This window comes from Microtus oregoni, unplaced genomic scaffold (assembly GCF_018167655.1).
Source record: "Microtus oregoni isolate MIOR12 unplaced genomic scaffold, Mior012 000048F_ref0000485, whole genome shotgun sequence".
Taxonomy (NCBI): domain Eukaryota; kingdom Metazoa; phylum Chordata; class Mammalia; order Rodentia; family Cricetidae; genus Microtus; species Microtus oregoni.
In genome coordinates this window covers 805543-818654 of record NW_024543222.1, presented here as the reverse complement: position 1 = coordinate 818654, position 13112 = coordinate 805543, and the positions used below count along the sequence as shown (strand labels likewise).

The 13112-nt window shown below is 50.2% G+C and overlaps 1 protein-coding gene across 2 annotated transcripts in view; it reads left to right on the top strand.

Moving 5' to 3' along the window:
• The window catches only part of Ccdc40 (coiled-coil domain containing 40), a 47199-nt gene that overhangs the window by 8375 nt on the left and 25712 nt on the right, over positions 1-13112 (top strand). For both annotated transcript variants that reach the window (XM_041635911.1, XM_041635909.1), the window contains exons 4-9: positions 1502-1640; positions 4904-5061; positions 6297-6380; positions 6462-6681; positions 11368-11525; positions 11610-11732. In XM_041635911.1, the coding sequence (XP_041491845.1) occupies positions 1502-1640; positions 4904-5061; positions 6297-6380; positions 6462-6681; positions 11368-11525; positions 11610-11732 (882 nt within the window). The remainder of the gene's footprint in view (positions 1-1501; positions 1641-4903; positions 5062-6296; positions 6381-6461; positions 6682-11367; positions 11526-11609; positions 11733-13112) is intronic.

The window sequence follows — 13112 nt, the reverse complement described above, 5'->3', positions numbered from 1 at the left end:
AGAGGTTGAGAGCACTGACTGCTCTTCCAGAGGTCCTGAGTTCAATTCCCAGCAACCGCATGGTGGCTCACAACCATCTGTAATGAGATCTGGCGCCCCCTTCTCGCCTGCAGACAGAACACTGTATACACAATAAATAAATAAATATTTAAAAAATAAAAAAGAAGCTGAGAGGAAAAGGAGCTTCCTTGCCCAGGACCTCACCGCTATTGAGGTTAATAGCAGCGTTAGCTCTGAAACCACCGTCAAACCGTGAAGCAATGGGCTTGGCTCCTCCCCAGCCCCACGAGAGCTCCTTAGTTTGGAGGACAGCAGGGTTCCATGTTTGACGAACCCTCGTTATGCTTTATGATTAGACCCACTCTTAGAGGTTGTGTTGTGGTTCCATGGTACAGTGCCTGCCAGGCCACTGGGAGGGCCTGGCTTCAAATGCCAGCCTGGCAAATCAACAAAACAAAAAACCCAACCCGCATTTTGTGAATTTGACTAGGAGAGCAACAGCTGAGCAATGCCTTCCCCTTTGCGTGGGGGACTGGGGGACTTAGGAGTCACTTCTTCTGTTTATCCTGTCTCTACCCTGGGGTCCAGCTTCTGGAAAATTCACTGAATGAAGGTGTCAAAGATCAACAAGAAGGCAGGGACACATCCTAAGAGAGCCCTGCTTCCCTTCTGCCAACGCTCGGCCTGCAGAAATGCAGGGGGTGGGAGGAATTGTGGGAGGTCAGTGTATGTATAGACACCCCATTTGATGAGGAACCCTTCCTGGAAGCTTTGGCCTCCTGCCCTCCACAGTGTCCCTTGGGATCCGGGTGCCTCAGAACCAATTTGCAGAATCCACTGAAGAGGGTACAGTGGGAAGGGCAGCGGGCTGGAATCGAGGCCGAGAGCCTTGAGCCTGCCTGTGGGTGACGTGCACACGTACATGAACCCTTAGCTTCTGTGTATCTGTTTCGCCTCCCCTACTTCGTGGGGACATGGGGCTGGTGGCCAGAGATGATAGTGGTACCCTTGTTCTCCGTAAGCAGAGTAGCGACACCCTGTCTCACTAGTTTCTGAGCCAGCATTTACCCCAGCAGCAGCAGCAGTAAGGAGAGCCCATCTCGGTGACTGCAGCAGTACCTTCAAAGGCTAAAAATAAAGCCGGGGATGAAAGGGCAGGCCTGGAATTCAGCACTCGGGAGGTTGTCTCAAGTGGGGGAGAAGCCAAACATCTGTATCAAGGGAAGGTGTCTAGTGGAAGAGAGAAGAGAAAAGCAATCCCCTGTGAGGCCCCTGCTGGAAGCTCAGAGGGCGGAGCCACGCTCCTGTGAGGAGGTGTTCAGGGACGGAGCCACGCTCCTGTGAAAAGTGTGTTCAAGGCATGCTTCCCAACCTCTGGCATCTGGCCAGCAGAGCAGAGCATCTTTCCAGGTCAAAGAACTGTGCTCAGGAGGGGACACAATTAAACCCTCTCCATACCACGGCAGCTCTCGTTAATTCGTTCCCGTTCTTCCATCTGTAGCCTAGCCCCTCAGCGGCCCCTCAAAGAGCCTTTCCTATGGGAGCACGCCATCGCTTCAGACTGAGCATCATGGGAAGCCTGACTTCCTCGGATATCGATTTCCAGCCGGACACAGAGGAAGTTCCTGGGCAAGAGTCAGGTACGATGCATCTGCTCTGGTTGTCCTGGCAACAGCTCAGCCAGTCCACCTTCCCTTCTGTGTGGGTGAGGCCGCTGGGCACACGCCTGCCACCTCGTTTCCCTGCAGCCAAGAGGCCGATGACAAACGTATGCTCAGCGGCCATGGATAGCTTTATGGGGCGCTTACTGTGCTATGGCAGCCAGTCCTCACACCAATCCAGTGTGCAGATAAGGACCTGGAAATCCATTCAGTGCTTATTTCAGAACCAATGAGGTCCCAGCACCTGACTGAGCGTACGTTTGTCTAACTCTGACTTATAATACCAATATCCTCTGCAGGGTAAGGTCTTATTGACACACATATAATAACAGTCGTCATTTATTAAAAATCAAAACTGGCTTTGGAGTTGGACTGTGGCTCTGTCCTTCTATAAATCCAAGCATGTTATTAAAAGAAAAATTCAGAGTTTCTGTCCCATATCAGGAGCCACCTGGTAGGGGACAGAAAGAAGAATAGGGACTATTCTGCTTTCAAAAAATTTGACTTCTCCCCATACCTATTATTGTCTCTACGGTACCTTTCATTGAATAGTATCTGGATCAATAGTGTGTAAGCTTTGCACAATGAACAATAAATTTTCTTGCAGTAATCTTTGAAGTCTCCAGGAAGAAGATGGGGCCCCACAACAGCGACTCCACCTGGTTGATATGATGTTGTCATGCTGACAGCACCACCCTAAGATCAGGTTTTAGGTTGCAAACTGCTCAAGGTGATTCCAACTTGGTTAGCTGAGATGCTGCACCTTCTTACAACGTTCTAGCCAGAACTTCAACTAAGAACCTCAGAAAAACCCTACCAACTACTCAGAGAATATCTACAATTACACCAGACAATAATCTTCAAACTTAACCATCATTTTAGTTTTTACAGGATCCCATAGAAAGAACATTGAACCCCATGACAGCTGAAAGTAATTCTAGAAGATGACGTCCCCTCTCCCAACAAAATTTGTCCTCAGGGCTAGGGACATTATTAGGGGCTAGTTATAATTGGTATAGGATTGAGGTGGAAATGAAGTAAGCTCAGGGATCTCTTTTTTAAGAAAGGGGAGGAAGAATGGATGGGACAGGATAATAGGTAGATTAGTGTGAGCTTACACTAAAAATAATAGTAATAGTGAGAGTACTTGTGAGCTTAATTATAGAAAACTTCAATTGTTATAGATTCTTATTGACACAAATTCAGATTTTATTTGTTATATTGAATATGCTCCTATTTCTGTCTACTATATCTGCACACCTATGCAAAGTTATTTTGTCATATGGTATACATGCATGTTTCTACCTCTGCTTAAGATACTTTGTATATTGATGCAATTTTAGGATGTATTTATCAGAGTGCATTATACATTTCTACCTTGGATCAAGATACTTATACATTGTTTACATTTTGAGGTCATTGTCCTCATTTGCTGCACATTTGTTTAAAGATTGTTTAATTTTTTTTAAAAATAAGCCTTAGTCTTTAAACTATATAGGTATTTAAAATTACAGGTCAATAGTCATCCATGCTTGTCATACTTATAGTTAGACTAATCAGGTTCTTTAGCTGCATAGAGATTGTATTCCGCATAGACAGGTAATCTTCAAACACTTCAAAGAGCTCTAAAATATAGCATTTAAATAATTTAGGATTCTTTTGACATGAGACACAATTGCTTCTGGCAGCACCAATCTATTCCCGGGAGAATGCTGAGCACCAAAGACACTCCACTTGAAGCTTGTTTTATTCTTGGCAAAACTGGCCTTTGGGCAACGAACTGCCCCTGCCTTGACCACTGACAAAATACACTGTTTCCAGACTAGACAAGCAGGAGACAAGTGATGTTGGATTCCCCTCCGTATGCTGTGAATACCTTTGATTAATAAAAAACACTAGCTTGGCCTGATAGGGCAGAGCAGAGTTAGTCAGGGAGAACTTAACTGAATACTGGGAGACAGAGTCAAAGAGAAACCATGGAGCCGCTGCCGGAGACAGGTGTGCTGAAACTTTGCTGGGAGGCCACTATCTTGTGGTGATGCACAGATTAATGGAGATGGGTTAAATTAAGATGTAAGAGTTAGCCAATAAGCAGCTAGAGCTAGTGAGCCAAGCAGTGATTTAAGTAATATAGTTTAAGCTCCACAGTGCTTGGGAGCTAGAGGCAGGCAGATCTGTGAGTTCAAAGCTAGCCTGGTCTACATGATGAGTTCTAGGCCAGCTAGGGCTACATAGTGAGACCCTGTATCAGAATAAATAATCACACACAACAGAAGATAGAACATGGGTCTCTGTGACCTAGTTTATAATTTCATTTCTTTTTCATTTTTTTTTTGACTTTTTATTAAGCTTCTGTGTGTGTGTGGGCATAGGTCTCATGAGTGCAGTACTCATAGAGGCCAGAAGGCATTAGATCCCTTTAGCTGGAATTAGAGACAGGTGTAAACTGCCCCCTGGAAGAGCTACAAGCATTTTTTTTATTGTTTTTATTGAGCTATACATTTCTCTCCATTACCCTCCCTTCATCCCCCTCCCCTTCTACCCTCTCCCACGACCACCACACTCTCAATTTACTCAGGAGATCTTTTTCTCCTTCCTAAGTAGATCCCTGTATGTCTCTCTTAGGGTCCTCTTTTTTGTCTGGGTTCTCTGGGGTTGTGGATTGTAGGCTGGTTTTTCTTTGTTTTATGTCTAGAAGCCACTTATGAGTGAGTACATATTATATTTGCCTTTCTGGGTCTGGGTTACCTCACTCAATATGTTTTTTTCTAGATCCATCCATTTGCCTGCAAATTTCAAGATGTCTTTTTTTTTTTTTAACCACTGTGTAGTACTTCATTGTGTAAATGTACCACATTTTCTTTATCTGTCCTTAGGTTCCAGAGCATCTAGCTTGCTTCCAGGTTCTGGCTATTAGAAATACTGTGAGCAGCAGCCATGTTAACCTCTGCGCCATCTCCCCCATTCTTATTATTTTTAAGCTCAAGTGCCCCACAGTAAGGAGCCACCTTCCTTTCCGTGCGTGCGTCACTTGTAAGTTGCCGTCTTGCCCACTGCTAGAATGTGGCTCTATCTGTGGACCATCTTGAGTCAGTGAGGGTTGGCACCATGGCTAAGCCTGAGGACTTTGCCACTGGAAGGCTCGAGTTTCTGATTTTCAGTAGGTCCTGCGAGGGTGGGACCTTGATGCCCACTCCCCTCAGAATGCAAAGATCAAGTCTTCGTGACTTTTGTTCCTACAGCACAGCCTCGCCCCCGGGAAGAAACCCGAATACAGTTTCTAGACCATGTCCAGCCCCTCAGCCCCGAGGAAGAGGCCCTGGTGGAAAGAGCAGCGTCCGAAGGGAGTGAGGAGGCAGACGACGAGAGTACCCAACTGGTGGTTCTGGACCCAGACCATGTAAGGACATGTCCTTGGGTTTTGCTTTGGCCCTGTGTGGGGGAAAATCACCTGGGCCTTCTCTGCACACACCCAGGCGTCCAGTGCTATCTGCCCTCTCAGGCTCTTTGCGCATCAGTTAGGCCTCCTACTTTGTCTTCCTGTGATAAACACCATGACCAAAAGCACCTGGGGAGGAACGGGGTTTATTTCTGCTGCGAGTTATAGTTCAGAATGAAGGGAAGTCAGGGCAGGAACTCCAGGCAGGAATCAGGAGGCAAGGACTCAGCAGAGGCCTTGGAAGGGCGCTCCTTACGGGTTTGCTCACCATGACTTGCTCAGTTTTCTCTCTTAAATACCCCAGAACCACGTGCCCAGGGGGTGGCACCATCCACTGTGGGCTGGGCCCTCCCACATCCATCACTGATCAAGGAAAAGTCCCCCAGGCTTGCCACAAGCCAGTCTAGCGGTGGTACTTTCTCAATGAAGGCTCCCTCTTCTCAGCAGATAGCTTTTGTCAAGCTGACAGAAAACGAGCCAGGACACCGCCCTCGACTCTGCTGGGTGTTTTGTTTGGTTTGTTTCGTGTGTGTGTTTGTGTTTAAGGACTTGTTGTCCCCTGTGAGGAATCTGGACACTGTAGGACACTGAGCCAAATCTCTGGCCTCTAGCCATTTCTTTGTCCTGATGACCAAAAATGTACCCAGACTATGCAAGATGCTGGAGGGAGGCAGGGGTCACATCTCTTCCCCCACACCCCTAACTGTAGCCTTAACTGTGGCCATCACACCGAGGGTCCTTGTCAGAGCCAGAGCCGCAGCACGGGAGAAAGGCAGATTTGATTTGCTACCCTGGGAGAGCTGCAGTGCTCCAGGGTGCTCAGAAGGAGCCCAGGGTGCACTGAGCAAATCCTCTGAGTCCCACTTGACACCGGTGTGATGGTTGCCGCTTCTCATGCGTACTGTCCCCTGGTCAGTCTGGACGAACCCCCTCACTTCACCAGTATTTCCACCAAATCACTGCAGTGTCTGGCACGGGCCATGAGATTCCCAGAATTTGTGGCTTCCACAGTAAGAGTCGGGGTTGGGAAATCATCTCTGTCTGCCTATACAACCTCCACCCATCCACTCCCATCCCCACGGAGAGAGACAGAGCCAGTGCCAGCCAGCCACTGCTCCCCCCCCCCCACCCCACCAGGCTGAGCACTGCTTGGGACATTGAGAGTGACTGTCTGCTGTGGTTTTCTGTTGTCTTAGCCCCTGATGATCAGATTCCAGGAGGCTCTGAAGAGCTACCTCAACCGGCAGATAGACAAAATGAAGCTGGACATCCAAGAGCTGGTGTGTATGGGTCCCTGTCTTCCTCCCAGCCCCGTGGGCACCCATGGGCCTGCCTCAATCCTATTTCTTTCTCCGGTACAGGATGTGGCCACCAAGCAAGCCCGAGTCCAGAGGCAGGAGCTGGGCGTGAACCTCTATGGGGTCCAGCAGCACTTGGCCCGCCTGCAGATGCAGCTGGAGAAAAGTCATGACCGCCACTCTCTGGCCGCATGTGAGAGGCGGCAGAGAGAGGAGGAGCTGCAGACCACCAGGGCCCTCTATAACAAGACCTGCATGACTGCCAACGAGGAACGAAGGAGGCGTAAGGCATCCCGTGAACCCGAGACTCAGGGCCATCCTTCCCATGGCTGTCCCCTAAGCTTGTGTTCACACATTGTTGAGGATACCAGCAAGGCAATTCCATGTCTAGGAGGGGTCCCCACCTTTTTTAGGAGAGGGCCCAGCTGTGGCACAAAAGGCTGAGACTAACAGGGGTCATGTGTAGAGATTCCAAGCCAGAAGTGTGGAGGGGCCGCAGAGTCCCAAAAGATGAGTCCAGAGGATGCAGAACAGGTGTGTGGAGCTCAGAGATGGGGGCACAAGAGGGATCAGGGCAAAACCCGCAGACAGCAGTAGCCAAAGGGTCTGGGCGACAGCTGAGCAGAAAGCCAGGTCGCTTGGGATCACGTGAGATGTGCGGGGTGGAGGGACGGCTGTGCATATCATAAGCAGTGTCCCCACTGAAGGCACACACCACCCTCACCGAGCAGACAACAGAGGACACAGGACAGTGAGCAGTGACCCTCTTCCCGGTGCCCAGATTTGTTCTCTATGTGTTTTGGCGTTTCCCACTTTCTTTATCCATTCTGTTACTGAAATGATAGCAGAAATGTTCCGAAAGCAAACGAGGAAAAGCAGGTGTTGCGCTTGGTGTCTGTCCCCGCCATGTTTATTTTCAACGCTGGGAATGCGGGTGGGGACTCCAGGCTTCTGTCTGGATGCTTCTATTACATAATCCCACTGGGACTCTGGTCGTGAACAGTATTTTGTTTGTTTTGCTTTTTAATTTTTGGAGGCGGTGTGTCAGGTAGCCCAGACTGGCCTTGGATTTGTTCTATAGGGTGACCTTGAACTTCTGACCCTCCTGCTTCCACCTCCCCTGTGCTGGTCTCACCTGCGTGTGCCACTACATACAGTGCGTGTGCAGTGCGTGTGCAGTGCTGGAGATCACACCCGGGCCTTCATGCATACCGGGATCTGTCACAAGATCCTGGGAAACAAGACGTCCGGTGTGGAAGGGCTAACATATGTCTCGTGGAGCGCCATCTAATGGCTGAAGATCAGAGACGGGAGAGGACAGGAGGGAGGCACGCAGGCTCAAGTCGCTAATTCCCTCACAGCCTGGGTGTCCCATCTGTCCCCAGCTCCCTGCACTGCCGCACTTGGGATCAGGCTTCCTGCAATGGTATTTTAGGGGACACCTTCAACCCACAGTGTTTATCGAGAACCCCTGCCTACTGACCTACTACCTCCAAATCAAGAGAAAACAACCAAGGCAGAGTGTGGCATTGAAACCAAGGCCTCGCTTGCCATCACTGTAGACCCTGGTGCATGCTGAAGGCACACATTGCCGGCCCAGCCCTGCCACATGCCTGCTGTGAGGCCCCATAGCCACAGAGCCAGGAGCATCATGCTGCCAGGCGCCCATCTGCCATGGCTCACAGTGTAGATGGCTTCTCTGCCTTGAAAAGCTCCCTGAAGGGCTGGGCCACCATCTCATCTCCCCTTTGATATAATAAACGATTACACCAAGGGGCAAAGTGGAGGGAGCTATGCAAGAATTCTGCCCTCTGTGTCTTTATGACCCAAGGTGTTCTCGTCACTTCCATGAGCCAGCCAACAAAAGACAAACACCCCAGGAGACAAGCAAGCTCTGCGGAGAAAGAAAACGGGTCCCTGGAAATTAAGCTATGAAACCAATTTATGTCCGCTAATTCTCAAAGGAACGAAAAGTTCGAAGAATAGCTGAGATACTGACTCTGGTCACTCACCTGGCAAAGACAAGTGGACCTTGGCGTGCTTAGGGAAGCGTGTAACATACACCCTTGCTTGCTCAGTGTGTGTGTGGGGGGGGGGGGGCGGGGGGGTAGCCTGCTTCAGCCGCCTCGCTGAATCCCCGGATGAGGTTAGGTCTTCACCTCCTTGCAGGGCAGTCGGGGCTCCCAGGCCCCCCTGTCTTCAGTGGTAGACGGAGTTTTCTCTCCATGTTCCCATGTGGTCATTCCTATGTCCTGATCTCCTCTTCAGAAAAGCGTAGGCCACCATAGTGGCCACATTTAATCTTGACAGCCTCTGTAAAGACCTTGTGCTCAGAGGAAGCCATGTTTCAGGGTGCGGTCAGGCAGCACCTGCCCCCAGGTCAAGTGTGACCTGCCTCCACCTACCACTATCACTTCAAAGAATGAAGTGAGCCAGGCAAGCTCACTGCACAGCAACTGCCCCCAAAGCAATCAGAGGGGGGAAAAAAAAGATGGGCAGGGGAGTGGGAAGCCCGTGAACATGAGCTCCTTCAAGTGGACAGAAGGTAGGGAGAACAGAAGAAAAAGATGTCGCAGGTGAAACACTCCCACACCATGCTGACAGCGGTGACTCCACGGGTCAGAGCTCAACTACCATGAAGCTCTGAAAAGTGTGGTGAAGGAGGAAAACCACACCAGGCTCTCGGCAGGCAACTGACTAAAACTTACAACAATAACAACAACAACAACAACAAAACCACCAGCTGCTAGAGAAAGCATGGAACTGAATCGTCCTGGAACGTTCCATTCCCGCCTGGCTCCCTGCTTCCGTCCTCCTCCCCGGGAGACCCGGCCTAGAGCCAGGGTGACGGAATGCTCTGTGTTCTAGTTCAAGGCTTTCTTTTCTCTCTAGTAGACCCGTCTTCATTTGAACCGGCAGTGTTCTGTGCTAGCACACAAATCTGTCTGTCTCTCCATCCATTTTTAAAAATCATCTTATTTTCAAAAGATTGGTTTCTATTTTATGAGTATGGGTGGTTTGGTTTGGTTTTGAGACGGAGTCCTACTGTGCAGCCCTGGCTGACCTGGAACTCACTAGGTAGACCTGGAACTCTGCCTGCCTCTGCCTCCTAAGTGCACTGCGCCCTGCCTTGGGTATGAGTGCTTTGCCTGCATGTATGTATGTGAGCCGTGTGCATACCTGGTGCCCATAGAAGTGAGAAAAGGGTATTGGGTCCCCTGGAACTGGGGTTACAGGTAGTTGTGAGCTGCCATGTGGGTGGTGGAAACTGAACCCAGGTCCTCTGCAAGAGCAGTAAGTGCTCTTAACTGCTGACAATTTTATGTATTTGAAAGTGGATATATATATATATATATACATATATATATATATATAGCTTTATTTGTTATGTATAATACAGTGTATGCCTGAAAGCCAGAAGAGGGCACCAGATATCATTACAGATGGTTGTGAGCCACCATGTGGTGGCTGGGAATTGAACTCGGTACCTCTGGAAGAATAGCCAGTGCTCTCAACCTCTGAGCCATCTCTCCAGCCCCATATTTATATATATTTTTTTTAACCACTGGCATTTACTTGTTTGTTTTTGCAGTGCAGGCGGGGGTGGCGTAGGGTGGGGGAGTGGGACTCAGGGCCATAAGCACACTAAGAAAGTGCTTTCCAGCACACTAACCCCCAACCAGAGCAAACAACCATCACACATTCCCCTGTGAGTTTCGCCGAGGGGACCCACAGGCACTGTGTCCTGCTGTGCTTGGGGGCCTCACTTCACACTGGCAGGAATCCTGCGAGATGAGCACAAGGCCTTGGCCGACACGATTCTCTGAACGTGCTAGGAGGTGGGCGTGTGGTGATTTGTGGGTACAGAATGTGTATCAATACATAGACTTTCCTGAGACAGGGTCTCACTGTGTTACTCTGGCTGGCCTAGAACTTGTGACCCTCCTGCCTCTGCTTCCTGAGTGTTGGGATCGTAGACCGCACCACAATGCCTGGCTGCTTCGTGTATTCTTGCTCCTTTGTGCCCTCTGATTGTATTAGGAGTTCCTTTGCAGCAGAGTGTAAGTCTTTGTGGTGTATAGGTCATACAGAGGCTGGGAAGACAGCTCCTGGGTGAGGTGCCCTCTGTTCAAGCCTGAGGGTCCGAGACAGGGTGCCAGGTACCCACCTAAGAGCCTGGGCACAGTGGGATCCACTACAGGAAGATCCTCATGCTGCCAAATCAGTCAGCTCCAGATTCTGTGAGGAATCTTGTTAAACAATGAAGTAGGGACTGAGAGACGGCTTGGCAGTTAAGAGCACTGGCTGCTCTTGCAGAGGACCCAGGTTCAATTCCCAGTGCCCACGTGGCAGCTCACAGCCATCTGTGAATCCAGTTCTAGGAAGTGTAGTGCCCTCTTCTGGCCTAGGAGGTCAGCAGGCATGTAGTGGTATACACATACAGAGAAAGACAGAGAGACGGAGAGATACATGCAAGCATAGCACCCATACACATAAAATAAGAAGAAAAACCAGTAAGGTAGAGAGTGGTAGAGGAAGACAAATGGCCCCATCTCTAGCTTCTACACAGGTGAACATGTGGGTTCACACACACACACACACACACACACACACACACACACACACACAGAGGCAGTCCCCAGTGTAGATGTGGTAGTATGTGCTTATAATCCTAGCCCTGGGGAGGTGGCAGAGGCAAGAGGACCAGTAGTTTGAGGCCAGCCTGGAATATAGACACTCTGTCTCAAAAGTCAAAAAGAATCTGTCTCCGTCCAGGCTTGGTGTCACAGTTCTGTAATCCCAGCACTTGTGAAGTGGAGGCAGGTGGATCCCTGTGAGTTTGGGGCAGCCAGGGTCACAAGAATCTCCAATCCCTCCACAGAGGAAGGTGCAGGGCTGAGCGCTGTCCCAAGGGCCCCAAACCCTAAGCCAGCGCATGGGCAGTGCTGGACAGCCTCCTTCCCCACAGTGGCAGCCCTGCAGACCGAGATGGAGAGCCTGGCTCTGCACCTCTTCTACATGCAGAACATAGACCAGGATGTCCGCGACGACATCCGTGTGATGAAGCAGGTGGTGAAGAAGACCGAGACGGAGAAGATGCGTGCCGAGATAGAGAAGAAAAAGCAGGTAACCCTGGAAGCCGTGCGAAACCTCCACTAAGGGCTGCCCTCAGCTGTGGATGGCTCCATACAGCCCCTCTCTCTTTGCCAGGATCTGTTCGTGGACCAGCTCACCGAGAGGGCACACCAGCTGGAAGAAAACATCTCCCTGTTTGAGGCTCAGTACTTGTCCCAGGCTGAGGACACCCGAATTCTCAGAAAAGCAGTGAGTGAGGTAAGAGCACCCCCGAAGCCAGTGGGAGCAGAAGCCCCCTTGTCGCCCACCCCTGGCCTGGGAGAGTCAACCCGACAGTACCAGCGTGTTTGTAAGCTGCCGCCACCAACAGTACCGCAGTTACTCAGGGGCGTGCACGTCAAAGCCGGCTGGTCATTGGCATGGGCAGCATTGTCCCCCGGCTGTGCCTTCTCCCTGCTCTGCACAGAAGGGAAAATGGGAGAGTCACAGTGACAGAGCCACACCCTGGGGCTTGTGACCAAGGGTAGAGACGACCCCCCCACCTGAGAGTCCACAGCACAGGGATGGCCCAGGCGGGAAGGCAGGCTATAATGAGGACAGGAGAGAGAGGATTCACTTCGGGATTCCTCCTACCCTCTCCAGCCTGTGAGCCCAATTGTCAGGCACATGAGTTCATGAGTTCCGATCCAAAGGTCTGAGCAGAACCTGCCATTTTTAAATCCTCAAAGTGATTCTTGTGTTTATCTGAGTAATAAATCGGGGAGCCTCCAAGACTTGTTCTGGGAGGGAAGAGTACAGATGTCCTGTTTGACCAGAACCAAAGGCTTCTCAGGATGTAGAGAGTTCCTGGCAAACCAGGAGAGAGGTCACTATATGCCACAAAGCTATGGGTGCCCTGCTGCAAGGTGCTGTCGGACCCAGGAACAGGTGGGCAAGCCGAGGGCGCTGCCAGGGAGCACTGAGTCAGCCCGGTCGACACAGAAAACGAGCAGATCGTTCATTAGCTGAGGTCTGAACCGTGCGTTCAGTGGTGTATGGACCCTTGGTTAACCACTTGGTCTGAACCGTGCGTTCAGTGGTGTACGGACCTCGGTTAACCACTCGGAGAAATCTTGCCCCCATAAAATAAATTCCAGATGGAATCTGATATTTAAAGAAGGGACACCCTGGAGAGATGGCTCAGTGGTTAGGAATGCTGGCCGATCTTCCAGAAGAACCGGGTTCAATTCCCAGGACCCACACGGTGGCCCACACCATCTGTTAACTCTAGTCCCAGGGAAACCAGTGACCTCTTCTGCCTTCTTTTGGCACCAGGCATATGGGTCATGCAGAGACATACACGAAGGTAAAACACCCATACACATAAAATTAATAAAAAGAATAAAGCCAGGTGGTGGTGGTGCACACTTTTAATTCTGGCACTTGAGAGGCAGAGGCAGGTGGATCTATGGATTCGAGACCATCCTGGTCTATAGAGCGAGTCCCTGGACAGCTGGAGCTACAGAGAAACCCTGTCTCGACAAACAAACAAGCAAAGACTCCAAATGGGTGGGTGCTGAGGAGGAGTTACCAGGAGAAACAGGGAAACCATGTACCTAGTGTAGGGCTGAAGAGGTCTTTTTACACTTGGCACCAAGC